The sequence below is a fragment of the Liolophura sinensis genome, chromosome 2, assembly GCF_032854445.1.
Source record: "Liolophura sinensis isolate JHLJ2023 chromosome 2, CUHK_Ljap_v2, whole genome shotgun sequence".
NCBI lineage: Eukaryota > Metazoa > Mollusca > Polyplacophora > Chitonida > Chitonidae > Liolophura > Liolophura sinensis.
In genome coordinates, this window is record NC_088296.1 from 18,092,199 (window position 1) to 18,110,736 (window position 18,538).

The 18,538-nt window shown below is 40.4% G+C and overlaps 1 protein-coding gene across 2 annotated transcripts; it reads left to right on the plus strand.

The window, feature by feature from the left end:
- Positions 1 to 1,200: 1,200 nt before the first annotated feature.
- LOC135462907 (collagen alpha-1(XIII) chain-like) lies at positions 1,201 to 10,971 on the plus strand. Of its 2 annotated transcripts, none has more exons than XM_064740212.1 (6): positions 1,201 to 1,308; positions 1,578 to 1,670; positions 2,240 to 2,323; positions 3,247 to 3,312; positions 4,571 to 4,641; positions 10,469 to 10,971. In XM_064740212.1, exons 1-6 carry the CDS (start codon positions 1,230 to 1,232, stop codon positions 10,652 to 10,654), a joined length of 579 nt encoding a protein of 192 aa, XP_064596282.1. In that variant the 5' UTR covers positions 1,201 to 1,229; the 3' UTR covers positions 10,655 to 10,971. The 2 variants fall into 2 exon arrangements, with proteins under 2 accessions (XP_064596282.1, XP_064596283.1); XM_064740213.1 differs by lacking the exon at positions 10,469 to 10,971 and adding an exon at positions 6,898 to 8,356.
- Positions 10,972 to 18,538: the final 7,567 nt, after the last annotated feature.

Below are 18,538 nucleotides of genomic sequence, written 5' to 3' on the forward strand. Positions count from 1 at the left end.
CGCCGGCATTGCTGACAGGCTGCTGAGTCTTTACGCCGCGCTGACGTGCTAACCACCTTAATCACAGAGGCCCCCATGTGTCAGCATGATCTTCCGGGTGAAAGCTGACATTGGCGCAATGTCAGTGGATCAGAGGATCAGGTTACATTTCTTGACAGGGATACCTTCTCAGCTGTCCCTTCACTCGACTAGAATATCGCTTATGTGCTAAGGTTCACAACAAGGGTCAAATTTCATAAAACTTCAGAAAAGCTTTTAGTTAGGGCAACTCTTTTATTTATTCAGATGAAATACACTGTCTATGATTTGACACGATAGGATGATGTGATTACTGCTAAAACTCTGCAGATGTTTAAAATAAAGTTATGTAATTTTGTTGTCTGCAGCAAAGTGTTTGTACGCAAAAACATATCACGTAACCTCTCCCCTCCGTAGGGACCCTCGCAGTCGTTGTTCAGACGAAAGTAATCGTATCCATTGACGTCATGGGTAAAATGGTCCTGGACGAACCAGTTGAATCTTGTACTCTAGCAGTAACTGACATAAAGCACCAATACAGCTAATAGCTTGCCTATCTTCAAAATATGAGAATAAAACTATGGTTTAAAATAGTCAAGAAAGTAATACAACAAAACGTGCTTGAAAACCACCCACGTGGCGCCAACCGAAATCGAGGTATAATCAACTCTACAAGCTTAAAAAGTATAAAGTCATAGAAATATACTTGACTTCTATGGTTGTATCTTAACATACTCCCCACAGTGCATGTGCCGCTCGTTTTACCTTTGGAGCCTTTGAGCCGCACGTACACTTGCTAAGATTTAGTCGTTCCACGCGCGGAACTATTTCATCAGCATTCATCAAACAAATTGTTTCAGGTGTTGCTTAGAATCATGTTCTACTTTGGTTTAAATAAATATATGTGTATAAAGTATTATTAGAGGCAGATATTTTCGTGTTTTCTAACATTTCATCTTGCCTTATCACCGTGACTTGGCGTTGTTCAAGATCTCGGAAAAAAATTAGGCAGTGATGTACAGCGAACGCAGAGAGCGGCGCACTTGCCATTAGGTACATGGTATTTTAAACTCGTTTTACGACATGGCCGCGTTATCATCAACATGGCGCACATTTGTCTCCGAGATTATGTTTCAATCCAGGAGCCGGAATCACCGACAGGGAGTTTCGAAAGTTATCAATTGCTTACGAAGACAATAAGGAACGAGTTTATGAGGATGAGGCCTGTCTTGTTATTAGTATTCCTGGTGAGTCAGCTGACTGACATTCGTGCCGAATGCCCACCGGACGGTAAGGGCACTCATTCACTCAAAATGTCTGGTTAATTCGATCGATTGATTAATTTACCGATCGAATGATTGTTAAAGGATAGGGAACTCTTTTATGTGTAGCTTGTAACCTAACGTGTCAGGTTAGTAGGCTTGGGTCGTAAATCAGTTGACTCAATTAGGCGTTGAATAAAGGGAAATGCAGTATGCAAGTAATAATATCTTATTCTGTTTTGGGTATGGCGTAAAACACCAATCAAAGCAAATAAATAAATAAATATTCTGTTTCAGACGTCTCCAAAGTCTTGCGAAAAATTCAAAAACTTGAGAAGAGGCTGTTTGAGCAGTTGGCCACAGTGAAACAACAACTGAGAACTCCAAGCGGTAATGTGTTTTCTTTTTAACATTACATTAGTCAGCTTCAAAGCCTACATTTATCTCTTTCAACCCTTCCTTCTAGAAGTTTTGATTTTGTATCTGCTCCAAGAACCGCTATAATTCTCTGTCTGTCTGTTATTAGACAGACTATTGGCCTAGCGGTCTGCCGGTCTGTCTATACATCTATGTCTGTCTGTCTGTCTGTCTCTTTGTCGGTCAGCCTGTTGGTCGGTCTGTCTGTCGGCATGTGTATATGTGTGTCTGTTTGTTTGTTTCTCGACGGCTCCGTAAATTACTGACAACCTGTCTTTTATGCGAGAAATTTGCTTAACGAGGGGCTTGAGAGTTAGATTACATTTGTTGCAGCTATTCTGAATTTATCCTTTGTGTGCGCAAGGAAATATGTGCAAACTAATTTCGACCATAACTAAACGAAAAGATCTTTTGTACTTAAATAAGTTATTTACGTTGTATTTCTTATTCTTATCATAACAGAAAGAGGTTAGTACATGTGTTTTTAACAGTGTGACATGTCCTCAGTTTCCGATGTACATCTTCCAAGTATCCTCTTATAGGCCTCTTTGGATCAAACCAGTGCTCTCCTGGGCCTAAGGGACCGCCTGGAAAACCCGGCGACCCAGGATCCGTTGGGCCCGATGGTAAGTAGATGCATGATTCCTGGAACATGCAAACTAAACAGAGATTAAACGACGGCCCCTTCAATTCTACGCCTAACAAATGGTCGGAGAGTACACATGAAGATCAGTTTACAATTAGATAATATATATAGTGTTACATTTATCTCCGCTAACGGAGTTTATGTGTGTATGTATGTTTGCTTGGGGTTTCACGTCGTACTTAACAGTTTGTCAGTCATATGACGACGAGGAGTCATTAGATGTGTGCACATGTAATCTGTCTTCTTGTGGCAGCGCGAGTCCATGCCACCAAAGTACTAACGTCACTGAAGTGTCATGCCGAAGACACCAGACATGGTACCCCCACCCTGTCACATTATACTGACACCGTGCTAACCGGTCCCGATTCCCTGTTCTAACATCTCAGTGGTGAGGTTCTAGCGAGATAACAACAAGTATAATTTTTAAAATCTCTGACACGACCCAGGTTTGATCCCTGCTTTCCCGACTTCGAGGATATTATATACATTTTAACTCGGTGGCCTAATAGTTAGAGCGTCCTCCTCGAGGTCTATATATATTTGAAGAAATAGAGAAAGATCCCCTGGTGAGGAGAATTTACATAGGAAAAAAATAATAAAACGCCTTCTTAACTTTCGACATTCTGTTATATTCCAACAAACTTCATGTTGATATGTATAGACATAATCTGACAAAGATTTTCTACATTTTCACTAAACCGTAAAGCTATAAGCATACATTCCACTTCTAAAGTGGATCGCAATCGAATGCGTACATGTAAAGTATTTTTGAGAATGTTGCAAAACTCCAGCTAAAATGAACATATAAGTGTGAGCGGGTACTTTTTCAACTGGCCTGTGCAATTACGGTTTTCCTGTATCGTCGAGGTTGATATGTTTATACGTTTGTTTTTTCCTTTTCAGGTTTGCCCGGGCCTTTGGGAATGAAGGGCCGACGGGGTGACCCCTGTATCCCGGGACCCCCAGCGTGTAAGTGACTTAAACAATCATGTACAAGGTTTGGTCAATAAATTTGTCAGTGCTTTGATTGACTGACTTATTGGTTGATTGCACGATTAATTGACTGACTGACTGATGGAAGAAGTGATTAGCTGATTACGCCATTGACTGCGTGACTGACTGACCGACGGACGGAGTAATTGACTGATTACCTGACTGACTGACTCAATGATTAATTGATAGACCTTTCCAAACTGTCAATCAAGAACACTCAAATGGCCAGTCATAAGCAGCATTGTTGCAAGTAGATCAAACGGACGTTTCACACATTAGTTACAAATGTTAAATCGTTCTTTGACGTCATGACGTCACAATTGATTTCGACGGGGAATGAAAAGTAACGTAGTCAGGAGAAAGGGTGGTGAGACATCGAACGTGTTGAATCCATCCATCGTTGTTCACCCTACTGAAAATTTTTTATCTTTGCGGTGGGGGCGGTTTTATGGGTGAGGCAAACCGGAGGGCTCGGGGTATACTATCCATCTTACGCATGTGTCAGGTATAGATTAGCACGTTTAACTGTCTTCAACGAATGAGAGATTGTGCGAAGTTACAAAAAGCGAGTGAATCTACAAATCTCTTTTCCAATGGACCCAAGATTGAATCCGTCCCTCGTGAAGCTCATGCTTTGGGGTCTTGAACCTTCATACGTACTGCTTTCTTTCCACTGAGAGAAAGTGTCCGTGAGCTGTACGCGTTGTTCAGGTATAATTGCGTTCTTTTAAATGAACACACAAAATATTCAGTTATCAAACCGTTTTCAAACTGTTTCTAGATGATGAAGGATTTACCGTTAACCAACTATTGACTTTTCTTTCCTTTTCGCGACTATGCATGTTTATTTCAAAATTAAAGTCAAAACAAAACATTACAATATAATAAATATTACGAATAACACAAATGTCCATCGCTGAACTACGTCTACCCTTGTTATACAATGGTCAGAAACAGAAGTCAACAATTTTGCTACGTTTGATCTAACTGTTCTTATTTTATTTTCCGGGTTTAGCGATGTTGTTTTTGCATTCTGACGGAACACAATCTCGTGATTTAATTCAGAAATTGCATTGCTTAAGCAATAGCAACATAGGACGATTATCTTATATTTTTTTTAAAAGAAAGGTTACGCTGAGATGACATTTTGTCAAATTGAGCCATTACATTTAGCTGAAAAATTATGTCAGTATTTTGCGTTTATGATTCCAAAATATTTTTTGAAAACTTGCAGATTTGTATCCGATAAAGGGGTATCGAGGAGACCCAGGTGCAAAGGGAAGAAAGGGCTACAAGGGAGATCAGGTAAGATTATAGTGAAAATTATATATGGAAGCCACTAAACTGTGTGCGAAGGTCTTCCAGCAACCTGTGGACGGTCGTTGGTTTACTTTGGGCTCCGTCCAGTTTCATCGCACCATAACGCTGGCCGCCGTCGTATAAGTGAAATATTCTTGGGTATGGCGTAAAACATCAGTCAAATAAATAAATAACTACCTAGTCATGAATTTAAGGTCATCCACGTGTAACAAGTACACTTACATGCCTATAAAATAAGCAGACGGCATGGATCATACCCGCTGAAAGGCCTGCCGGCAACCCGAGGATGGTGGTGGGTTTCCTCGGGGCTCAGCCCATTTTCCCACTGTAAAACACCTTATAAGTAAGTAAGTAAATAAGTATATATATATATATATATATATATATATATATATATATATATATATATATATATATATATATATATATATATATAACCAGCACATAGACATTAAAACCAGAAGAAGAACGTCAGTCCTCTTTAGTGCTTAAACATGAGCAACTTGCTTTTAGCACGATGAGTTAAGAAAGATAAGACATAAAAATGCAGGTTGTGCTGTTAAATCTGTTGTCTAAGTGATGCTGCAGTGTATTCTGTTATTAGAACTCAGTAATCTGTTATATTAAACATAAGAGTTTGTGTATTATATTTAACACAACAATCCACTTCAATAGCAGAATATTCTTGTATCACTCAGGCAACGTCGGCTTTCCTCACAATCAAATTATTCAGTTTATGTATTGCCGTGTCTCAGTGCTACAAGACACTAAGCTCTGTAATATTCATTATTTATTTGTTTGGTATTTTACGCCGTATTCAAAAATATTTCACTCATACAACAGCGAACCACTATGTTGGGAGGAAACCGGACAGATCCCTGGGGAAACCCATACCCATGTGCAGATCTACCCACGCCATAATCATATACCAGACTCTTACATCGACAGAGTATTGCGAAGACAATTCAATTATATAGATGTTTCCTAATTCAGAATGTTACACTCCCATTAGCAGCTCAAGCTGGCTTCCTCTCCGGCCGTACGTGGGAAATTCTGTCAGCAATCTGCGGATGATCGTGGGTTTCCTCCGGGCTGTGCCCGGTCTCCACCCACCATAATGCTGGCCGCCGTCGTATAAGTCAAATATTCTTGAGTACGGCGTAAAACACCAATCAAATAAATAAATAAATAGATAGATAAATTACACTCCCATTAGCCTGTCTTCAAGACTGAGGCTTCATTGACATCCTGATTATTCCAAGAGAAATGCCCTGATTGATAATAGGATCTGTTTAATTTGACGGAGAGTAAAAACTTTTACCTAATATGTGATCGACGATGGAACGAGTGTAAGATAAAAATGTATGCTCTGGGACTCATCTCGGAGATTTCTTGAATGACGAGAAGAAAGAACTTCCGTTTCCGAAGCTGTTGCCTGCGTTTCGGAAAGAGTTTTAAGAAATCTGGGACATTCCGCCTTTGAGCACAAACCTTCATTTAGGATTATATTTTGTGTAGTCTTTGGTGTTTGAGAGAACCTCTTTTTGCTCCCGTGCTTCATTGGTCGAACTCACCAAAGATGCCATGGCCCACCTGAGGAGAAGAATGCAGAATGTTCCCTGGTCGTTCGCTGTAGGGGGAATGTGGGAAAGGAGATTCATGTAGAGTTTAAAATGCCCTCAAAGATCAAGAACAGAAAGTACCGCACGCCAAGTAACAAGCACAAAAACAACAACGCTGACCTCTCGCCGAGCCCTTCTTTTATGGCCTTTCAGCTCAGTTAGGGCCTATATGTACCGTAACCGGACAATACCGTGTGTAGGACAATGTGTATGTATGTCATTTTGAAAGCCACGGGACTGAGATAATGTCCCACAGACACGAGCATGGACTAAAGTACATGCAAAGTAGCATTTTCTGCTTTTTATTACCCCGAGAGCTGGGACACTGTACATTGTAACCTTGCCATAATAAACTGGAAACAATGCACTGGTATTAGGTCCATTTATGCTTCCCGTAGGAAGTGACAAAGAAGACATTAAAAATTCTCTCTAAGCTACAAACTTAAACCATTTATGTGAATTATGCAGTCATAGTTCCGATACAAGTTAATTACAGGTACTAGATATCCATACGCCATATTCCTACCAAGGCTCTACTGGCTTTATTCTGGAAATGCTCGAGGAATTCATATTCAGCTGGAACTGTCGTGAAGAGAATGCAATTTGTTTTACGATCCAGGGCATATGCCTCTGCCAGGAGACGAAAACCCCGTGCAGGAAGTGCCCTTTTGAAGGAACTGGAGGCCGTGGTGACATTGGGGAACCCGGGCGTAAGGGTTACTACGGCCACAGCGGAGAGCCGGGACCACACGGGGAATACCGAGCGATACCGAGCCTCCCCGGACGGGTTGGGTTACCTTAGAGAGGACAACACTCGTCTGCTCAGGGGCCGTGGACTTGAGGGGAGAGAGAAAACAAGAGAGGGAGAGAGTGGGGGTGGGGTGGGGCAAAGAGACAGGAGTGATTATCTTCACTCTCCACTCCCATAATTAAGTTCATAAAATTACGATTTTCTTAAGTTGTTGTTTTTACTTGTATTTTGCCATGGGTCTCATCTGATAGGGTTTAAGAACCCCCGGAACCTTCGTGTCTCCTGGATCCGCGCCTTTTGCTCTGGGATACTTCCCATTAAATCCCTATCGTAAACATTTACACCAAGTGAAGCATACCTCCATCCCCACCCCCATCCCCACCCAAAACCTGCTTGTAATTTTGACAAGCTGACAAAATGTACCACGGTTTGGTTTACTTAATACTTTACTATCCACGTTGAATTTTATGTCGTTGTATAAACAGGGGTTTCGAGACCGAATTTTTTATTCGTTGAAAATAAAAACAGTCCTTCTGTGTCATGTGACTTGTGAAAAGGGTTAGACAACCTGTGTAGACATCACCTTACCTATCAATTTACCTAACATTTGTCTCACTGTCTTTCACAGCCACATCTTTCCTTTCCTTCTGAAGTTCACAAATGTCCAGCTCCTCAATTTTCTCCATTGTTTGTCTTTTCTAAATACTATTTGCGAACCTTTCTGCAGAAATCCATGTTATAGTAAATGTGACCCTGCCATAGTTGCCTAAGGTGTTTGACAGGTCGGATGATACGTAAGGACTTTTTTACCTTTAGCTATAAAAGAGTTCGCCATCGATTCTCGCCCATTGTAACATCTCTGGGCCAAATTTTAGTGCGGTTCAGTGTTATTAATTGTGTGTAGCATCTAATACTGTTTAGTCTAGACCTCATATAATGTTGCTTGGTACCATTTAGTTATTTCTCTTGACAATTAGATTAAGCATAGCATGGTTTCATTTAATTGTTTAAGTAACATCAAATCTTGTACTCCGCACGACATGAGAATATGGCTCTAATCTTCTATTATTTATGAAACTGTTGGAGTCGTCAGGCCCTCTGCACAAGCAGCATTGTTTGCTTTATCTTGTCCTGTACCTTTTAAACCAATATGAGGCATTTTCACTTTAATCCTTGTTCGCGTGTATAATCATTGGTCAACATCAAACACTGTATCATTTAGACCATATGCAGCCTAGCAATTTTTTTTTTTGGGGTTGGGGGTGGGGGATCATGTAGCTTCAAATATTACAGAATTAAACTCGTTCAGATGTATTTTAATAAGTTCTTTTTTTGTGTCTAGATTTTGTCACTGCTTTATACAGGTGAGATATAACGTTGTTCTAATACAAAAAAGATTACAGATTCTGACCAGACCAGAAAATCCACGGCTGCGGGTACCATGGACGGAAGCTATAATTGTCATTTTTTTAAACAAATGTCTATCTGTGTGCTGGCACAAATGGTTCGTCACAATGACCGCCAAATGGTTGATGTAAATATACAGGATCTTGGGCCCATTTCCACTTGGCATTCTATTATGTGTCAGTAAACTGTGACTGCGACGTTGTCTGGTGTACGGTCGACACCGGAGCTATTTCTCAAAGAGATCGTGACGTTACGCCGATCTTAAGTACCCAAGCTTTCACCAAAGATTATGCTGTCAATATGCGTCGTCGTGGTGATTAGGTCTGCGTATTGGTTCGACTGCTCTCAGAAACATTCCCACCATTAAACACTGTGACTGTGTTGTTAGGTAGACTCAAACCCTTATAAACCTCTAAACAGATTTCTTTTTAATTGTATAACGCAGATTCATGAAAGCTTTTTTGAGCATGCTGTAGAACGAGGAAAATGTATCATAACAGAAAAGCTAGTGTCCATTTTGTTTGATAAACGGTTCAGGTGATTCGCCTCCGGCCAACCAAATGGCGGACCGTTCGATTTAAAAGAAAAATCATTGAGAATACTTGGTGAATCGGGGGCCGGTATCCGTGGCTGAGTGGTTAGCTGGCTGGTGCAGAAAAATTACTCGCGAGTCTTTCACCAATATGTTTGCCGTTAGTGCAATGTTGACATTCTCCCAGTGGGTACATGGGAAAGTTCCACTAACCCTAACAACATGAACCCGTTCTTATATTTGATATGGATTGATCAGTAAGTCATCCCAGCCTGTCATCTTTTGACAGTAATCCAGTCATTCAAACTTTTGATTCGAACAAGTCGCGCAAGCGCCAATTACGCTTTGAATTCGAACTTCCGGCAAGGCAAAAATGGATTGCGAGCATTTTATTCCAACCAACATCGATCTCTTAGTTTTTCGTTTATTTATTTTATTGGCATTTTACGTCATACTGAAGAATATTTCACTTATTCGCCGGAGGCCAGGATTATGGTGGTAGGAAATCGTTCAGAAACAGGGGAAAATCCACGACCATCTGCAGTTTGATGACAGACCTTCCCGCGATCTTTTAGTTTTTATATGTACAATCAATAATTAAATAAATATATAAATAAAAGAAATAAAAGACCAATCAAATAAATAAATACCATCAGCTGTCTTGGGGGCGGGGGATTCTTCAAACTGAACAAGATGCGTTTAATAGACGTTTAATTTTATCGAGTATACTGCACCTCGTTCTAAAATTCAGCTTTTGCACATTTACCACTCTAAAATGAACGACTCAATAAAGAGTCATTTTTTTTTATTCCATTATACTTACTTTAAACTTTTACATATTTATTTGACACAAAATGACGCAAACGCAGGGCAAATTGCACAACGTTCATCCCCCATTTCCCTGCAATCTCTCGTCCGCTGTCAACACCTGTTGGAGAACGTCATAGAAAGAACCATACACATACAAAGCATGGGGGTAAAGCAATTAGCATGAGTTTGTTGTTGTCTGCGTTAATGAATTTGTGGCCTGAACACCTGTGATAACCTCCTATTTTGAAATGGTGTCGTCCAAGGTGGAGCTTTGTGACACGAATCGTAACGCGGATATGTTCCGCAGCATGCGTCTCTAATTTTAGACCCGTTCACTTTCAACGTTTCACGTAGTAGGAAAATCCAAAGTATAACTTATGTATTGATTTGATTGGTGTTTTGCTGTCAAACGTTCCCAGTTGCGGCAAGAGAGGAAGCCAGCATGAGCGAACTTTTCTCCAGAAACTTCAACTCACATCGACGTTATTGGTGAGAGGCACCTGGGACATTGCGCTGTGCTGGCGTGATAACACTTTCGGCCACGGAGCAGCCATCTCCCCTCTCCCCTCGGCCCCTCCCCACAAAAGTATATTAAAATTTGTGTTTTACCCTGTATGGTTCCCAAAATTTACAAGACAAAAATGAGAAAGATTTATTGTATAGAGAACCCAATATGTTTGTTCTATCCAGGGATTATGCCTCTGTCAGGAGACGAAAATGCCGTGTCGGAAGTGCCCTTTTGAGGGTCGTGGTGAAAAAGGAGACAAAGGAGATGTTGGCCGTCCAGCACGTGGAGGTGTAGGAGGCAACCGCAGAGAGTTCGGAGGATTTGTGACTGGCAGACCCAGTATTCCGGGCAGGCCACCTATTCCGTGATTACTCAGGCATTCCACCAACGCTGATGTCGTCACGGATGGAATCGATACTCTCAAAAAAATATTCTGTTAAATTTAACCGAAAATCTGTTGTCGGTTGTGCTAGAATGCATTGTGTAATTGCAATAGATTATTCTGTCAAATGTAACACACCTATAACCCATTAGTTCACAGGAACTGTTAGACTTACCGGATGTCATGTTGAATATGGCACAATATTGTGTTATAATCACAGAATGCATTCTAGCCTCACACATACATGTACTTTCTGTTAAAACTAACACATTATCGTTTTTGAGTACAACGAGTTGCTTTTGGGACGTTAATTTCTACACTGATACACTTACAACACATAACATTGCCGACCTCATGCAATCATTCAGGTATGTATGTATATATATATATATATATATATATATATATATATATATATATATATATATATATATATATATATATATATGTGTGTGTGTGTGTGTGTGTGTGTGTGTGTGTGTGTGTGTGTGTGTGTGTGTGTCTTAAACATATATATGTTAAAAGTGACAAGACCGAACAAACTGCACGACAGAGAGAAAACTGTCAATCCACATGCAGATACAGGCAGATATATATTTCCAAACCATGACAGACATACTGAGTATAATAAAGTCAGCAGTAGCCTAATATATATATATATATATATATATATATATATATATACTGTATGTCGTATATGTATAAAACGTCGATAGTTTTCATTAGTGATTTTCCAACAATATACCCCAGCCATAACGTACGTTTGTAGACTTGTAAATGTATGGCATGTACAGAACTTAAGACATTCACAATGACAATGGTACGAAAATAACAAAAGGGAAAATCACCAAAATTAAAAATAAGAAAAGACACCACAAAAGAATCGTTGTTACAAAAACTAGCATGGTGATCATGTTTAGGCCTCGTACACATGTCATAAAGAACATTTTTGTCTACATATACAACACAAAGAATAATGTAAATACAGTTAAAATTTGTTCGGATCAATCTGCTGAATTAAAATAGAGCATGCTTATATATGGGAGCAGTCTCTCCAAACCAGACCGTCCTGACCTACTGGTTTTCGGTCTGTCGAAATTCCTGGCCACAGACTCCCATTAGTTATTCATAAGTGACAGTGATAACGTTTAGCGCTGTAGCTCAGCCCCAAACATACCTGGGCCAGCCTGTGGGAAAGAAGCCATTAAAATCTTGACATAGGTTGACCGTCAAAATCTGGACCTTTCTATGCCGGCAGCTGGGAGGGGTGCCTGGCAACGCCAAGGGACGTCACTCGCAGCCTCATTACCACCTATCTTCTTGTGTTCTCTCGCTCAGAATTTCAAACTTTCATCAGTAAAACTCATACCTGCCCAAAGCTTAGACAATTTCCATCATTTTGATACCAAGCATGCACATGTATACCAAAAATGGCAGGCCGGCAGCAAAAAACAGATTTTACACCCTAAAATACACAGAATGACATTCGTCCCTCCCGAAAAACAGAAGTTGTAAGGGGGTCTGTATCCACCTATCACACCAGCTAACTTTTTTCAAAATCAATAATTTTTGCACCACATACTCCACCTCTCAACCTCGCACACAAAGTTAGAGCTTGATATATGCAAAAAGTTTGGATAGGAGGAATTCAACTTGGCGTACCCCTGTCTTGGAAACGTGTCTGTCTGTCCGCTCTCAAGCACCAACTTCAAAGCTTTGTAGTGCACATACATGTACCGTTCAAAATATCTCAACCCAGTCAAATGTTTTGGAAAGCTGGCATGTACATCTGCAAGAAAAATGAAAAAATTCCAATGATCAAGTATTTTACATTTTCCAATAACAAACATTTTGAAAATTATGGATTTTCAAGTAGATTTTCTTGTTTACAGCAGTGCTAAGAAAATAGTTAAAGGTCAAAAGTGTCAAAATATCAAAAAGTATCAAAAGATAGATAATTTATTTGACAATTCACTTACAAAATATAAGACTTGTCTTTTAGCAACTTTGAGCAAAATTTGACTTTCACTGATACAGGGGGGGTACCAAAGCAGATTTTCCAAAGTGCAGAAAGTCCACTCTGATAAACATTAAAGTAAACATACGTATCCCAACTGAATGATGCTCATAGGCACTGTTTCCATGGATACGGCTTAAGAAAAGACTAGTATCCCTTTTACACACTGATTCACATGATAAAACCCTTTAAAAGACCCAACCACACCCACACACCCCACCCGCCTCCCCCTAGGCTGCCATTGGTTGGTTGGCTCACTTCAACTCATGGTGCAAAAGAATCCCACCAGACTAAATTAGTACTTTCCACATAACAAACACCAAAGTGTAACAATGGCATCTACAAGAGATAAATACAGGGGAGAAATATGAATTTGCCACTTACTTGGTCATTCAGGACACTCAGCAAGGCAACCTTCCCAAGACATGTTGAAGGGACAGAAAAAAGAGGGAAACAGTTATATTTTTAACCTGTAATAACACAGAAACCCTCAAATAATCAGTGAGAAAATACATCCTTAATCAGGTTCCACACTTGGTGTTCCTGGCTGAGCATGAGGAATGGACATTTAAACCGCCCATTTACCCCGGCGTGGAGGGAGTGGGGGGGGGGGGGGGGGGTCTGGAGGGATATGTGTCATGGCATAGTATCGGACCAATGATGGGGATTCTACATCGGCCAAGGGATGGGAGGACTGTATCCGATTGGTCCGGCCTTTTAGGGAGCTGAATGGCTAGCAGGCCCCACTCACCTAGGTAGATTCGAGTTCAATATATGCATAAACCAGGCTGAAGCCATGTTTGAGAGACAAGGTCGAAAGAGGGAAACCAAGAAGAAAGCTCAAAAGGTACTGAACTAAGATGTGAAAGCCATGTGTAGCTGTCTATTTTCTCAACTTGTGTGTGAGGACATTAGAAATATAAAAATTAAAAAAAAATCGCAGCTACCGAGGGAGGTGAATGCCACCCCGGGCCAGATACTACAACAAAAACTGCTTGAGGTGTCGCAGGACCAGGGCACTATGTTCTGGTGGAGAAACAGGCACCTGGTGGGGCAGAGACTTATTTTCACAAGGGTAAAACTCCAACAGATCACGCTTACATGTATACCAGATACTTGAAATTGATAATTTTTCTTTCATCGCCGTACATAATGTGTGAGTGCACATGTAACTTGTCAGAGAAATGAATACACACATGCAATGACAACTACATGCCTACAGTGGTTTATTTTTATGTTTAAAGAGGAAAATTAACCTTGTCAACGTCAAGCCTATGCCTAAGACAGCAGCCAGTTGTTAACACTGCTCTGTCAATAGACACCCCTCCTCCCTATACTACTCAGAAAACATACTAGGACTCTACCACAGGTCAACGGATCCTGCAGGGGACGAATTAAACAAAACAAAAATGTGCCGGAGTGGGAATCGAACTCCCACCCAGCAAAGCCTGGCCGCCTATCTCTGCAAAGAACCTGTAGAGGACGAATAAAAATATGCCCGGGGTGGGGATCCTCCACTTAGCAAACCTAACTGCCTCATTTCCACCCCCCCTCCCCTCCCCCCGCAAGTAATCCCCTAGCAGTTGTAATCCGGATTTACGCTAGCGAATCACCCCCATGCGGGGTTCCGTGGTATCAGTTTACGCCCAAAAACTTGTGTAGACAGACGCTTTCCCACGTACATAACCAAGGCCCAAAATCTTGTGTAGACACACGCTTTCCGACGTACATAACCCAGGCCCAAAAACTTGTGTAGACAGACACTTTCCTACGTACATAACCCAGGCCCAAAAACTTGTGTAGACACACGCTTTCCCACGTACATAACCCAGGCCCAAAAACTTGTGTAGACACACGCTTTCCGACGTACATAACCAAGGCCCAAAAACTTGTGTAGATAGACACTTTCCTACGTACATAACCCAGGCCCAAAAACTTGTGTAGACAGACACTTTCCTACGTACATAACCCAGGCCCAAAAACTTGTGTAGACACACGCTTTCCCACGTACATAACCAAGGCCCAAAATCTTGTGTAGACACACGCTTTCCCACGTACATAACCAAGGCCCAAAAACTTGTGTAGACAGACACTTTCCTACATACATAAAGTCACAGAGCTCACAGAGCGATGACATGTACCCTCCTGGTAAAAAATAACTTTAATGTGAACGATAAAATCAGGTCAGTACCAGTTTTCATGTCTTCCACGGATTATTTTTTAGGGCTGGGGGCAGTAATATGCTGCCAGACGTAACAGTTTTCAGTCACACAAAAAAAAAAAAAAAGAAAGAAAGAAAAACGGCAGCGGGTTGCTACAAAGAAACAAAGAAAGAGGGGAGTTACTTCCCCTTGAAAATGGATGCGCATGATTTCAAGTCAATGGTACATGTATACAGCAGTCAAGGGAGACTGGAACTGGAAACAAGCATTGGTCCATTACTAAGTACAAATGTACATGTAGCCTGCAGTCTAGGGAGATTACTACATCATGGCTTATTTCCCTGAACACAACATTTTACATGAAATAGAACTGTAAAGCATAGTGCTAAACTGGCTAAACAGGTGTTAATCAGAAAGGAACGCACCCAGTATTTAGTTACAAAAATACACGGTATATGTACTGTACAATAACCGTGCTATGGTAAATACCACTGTATCAAAGATACCTGATATTCCGCACAGTGTACATAACTACATAATTGTGACTCGTTCAAAGTACATTTACGCATGTGAAGTCACACACAGGTATGACTGGATCGACGCTCTCTTGCTAGAGCTTCCCCATTAATATCATGACCACCTAGGCCATCCGTGAAAAAAAAAATGTGTTTCCCGTAACGAGGCCCTGAAAAAATGGGTAAGTAGGTAGGTAGGTAATTTTTTTTTTCTTTCTCTTTAAGTACTAGCAAGCCCAGTGATCACCCCATCAATTTCTTTCCACCATGAATACAGCGTTAAACGCAGGGCCTGATCTAGCTCAAAAGTCTGGTTAAACCTTTTTAACTTGAAATCATCATTTTTTTCTCATCATAGGCAAGTACAAAATAAATGCAAAAATCCGTATAGGGGATCCCAAACTTGAACTACGTATGAGCTGTCCGTGGAAGACACCGACCCGGGAACGACAGATCACTGCTCTTCATTTCCTCCAGCACTGTTAAACAACTTGTTTTGTTGTAAAACCAGCCTCCCTCATGTGCTGTTTTTGCAGGGGTGGGGGTGGGGGGGGGGGGGGGGGGGGAGGCAGATACGGACGTCACTGCTTACTTGACACTGCATCATACCTTGAAATGCATTTAAAAATGAGTTAACATGGGTTGTCATCCGTGCAGCCAAACAGGAAAACAAAAGTTTATTACCATTAGCTGATCACAATCAAAACTCGGTACATCATATTTTTATATTCTGTATTGTAATTCACCACTTACACTCAACCGTGTACTCCCTGTCCAGATGTGAGATCCCACCAAAATTTGAAACAACTTTTCCCTTTGTGTAATGTTTCTTTTTTTTTTTTATTCTGTTACCATACATGACTTGATTTTTTACTTCAAATTTTACTGACAAGACATAAAACTCTTATAAAAAATATACTGTTTTTCATTTTCTTATGAGTTTGACAAGTAGGCCTATTCTTTGTCCAAAACAAAGTAAAAGTGATCATTTGTTCATAATGATATGTATTTACTATTTAACATAGATATTATTTCTAAGGAAATGTTTGTGTCGGTGTCGTTGTATAGGCCTAATTATAGTCTCTTAATTTACTAACCTCACTTATGAAACTAATTAACTTGTTGCGCGGTCACAGTGACTGCTAGATCTACGATAGCATCGAGTCCTTCGCCGTCTCCAGCTTTTTTGAACTGTCCCGTGACCTACTTCTCTGTTTGAAATGCAAATAAGCTTTGACATTGAAATCCTGGAGAGAAGTATTATATTTTGCTTATCTTTAGCAAGCACAACTTCAACCTTCTTAATTCAATCCAAAACGGCATTTAAAAAAGTTGTATTTTTACTGCAGGAAACTTTCGTGCCTGAAGCGGTCTTTGTCACGCTGATTTTCGTCATCTTGACAAGTAAAACGTGAATGTTGCCTTGGGAGTTCTTCTGTCTTTGGAGGTAGTTTCAATCATTCGCCAGTGATACAAGAATGCGCGAAATTCGTAGATGCCGTCTTTTAACATATTTATTTTTATGGGGAACGTGGAATCATTTTCGACATTTAGCGGCCAATGCGTAACCTGTATGAGCGTTCGCCGCTAATTTTAAGGCATGTGGACAGTTTGTAAAGTTCAATTTCTGCCCACGCAAGGCGTAAAAAAAAAAAAAAAAAAAAAAAAAAGCCGACCCGGGAAACATGAATGGTATTACGGACCGCCCTACAATGAATGAATACAAACCTTACCATAAGGCAAATACCATACAGCACAATGCTTATAACCTTATGCATTTACAAGACTACTAAGTTACACAGGCATCACTCGCACGAAGTGGAAACCGGCTCATCGTCTACATGTGAAAGTAACTACACATACAGTGATCACTAAACGCTCATGTAACTCTTGTTGAAATTCCCTCTTTACAACCTAGACAAACTTCCCTCGCAGAGATACAAATTAAAGTGCGTCACAGTTCCATGTACTTGACCATGCGAGCGTATTATTAAAGACTAGCGTATTCGTTTATTTCCAACGAAAAGCGACCAAGACTGAAAACCTGGATTTCGCTGTACAGTCACATGGCTTACACGGACAACACTGTCCGAAGAAAACAGAGCCCTGTTCTTACAGTACGTTTCATAACCTTTCACAGAACATGTTATCAGTCATGTTCTCGCCAATATATCATTAATTAAACAGAAAAATTTACCCTAATCTGCGAAATAATCTGTAGTGCCTACACCCATCGCATGCTGTTGATCAGTGGGCGGGTAGTCTCCAAGTACACTTTACCCTTGAGAAAGGGAGATAACTCTCACGACACAATAACGTTACTCTAAGATGCATTTAGAAGCCGTTGGTGATGCGGTGGGGTAAAGGTGGAGTTAACCTGCTGCAGACGGGGTTTCACTTAACCATAATTAATTACTACATGTATTTATAATTGTTCTGGTCAGTTGCTTTACCAGAACCAAGTGTTGGAAATGAGCTACTGCATGAAAACATGAAAGAGAAAACAGTGTGAACAAGGGGTATTAAACACCTATACAGTTGTACCACGTTTTACCAGGTTTATGTATTTGATTGCTCTCGAACGACACGCTGAGAATGTCTTAACAGTGGAGAAAACCAAAGTGCCATGATGTAAATCACCAACCTTTGGCAAGTTGCTGACAAACTTGACCTCATTTGGTGCACTGAATTGCATACCAAATGCACACCATATGAACTGTACAAGACAATTTGGTCTTCAACTGCTTTAACAGGATGGGTAGATTTCCCATGGGCTTTGCTCGGTTTCCTCCCACCATAATGCTGATATCAGTGAAATACAGCATAAAACACCAATCAAATAAATAAATAAATTAACAGGATGGGAATGTTAGATAAACAGAAGAGGACTGACACAACATATCTGATCTTGAGATGAAATCGCTTTACTTTGATGACATTTGGATTACCACATATAAAAAAGAAACCTAGCTCATCTCTACACATTATCAGTGCAATAATTTCACATTACAGATGCATTCTCACTCTTCTCATGTCTTTTGTTCTAAACCAATGCATATATGTATATGTAAACACACTATATTCCAGGTCTCCCTACAAGTAAAAGGAAGATCATCTTATTGATATAAATGCATACAAGGCATATTTTATCTTTTCCTATGTCATTGTCATCTACT

Bases quoted from the DNA above. Each gene is read 5' to 3' on its own strand.
- LOC135462907 (XM_064740212.1), top strand. From the start codon at position 1,230: ATGAGGATGAGGCCTGTCTTGTTATTAGTATTCCTGGTGAGTCAGCTG. The intron at 1,671-2,239 runs GTAATGTGTTTT...ATCCTCTTATAG, and splicing joins ACAACTGAGAACTCCAAGCG to GCCTCTTTGGATCAAACCAG. The intron at 2,324-3,246 runs GTAAGTAGATGC...TTTCCTTTTCAG, and splicing joins AGGATCCGTTGGGCCCGATG to GTTTGCCCGGGCCTTTGGGA.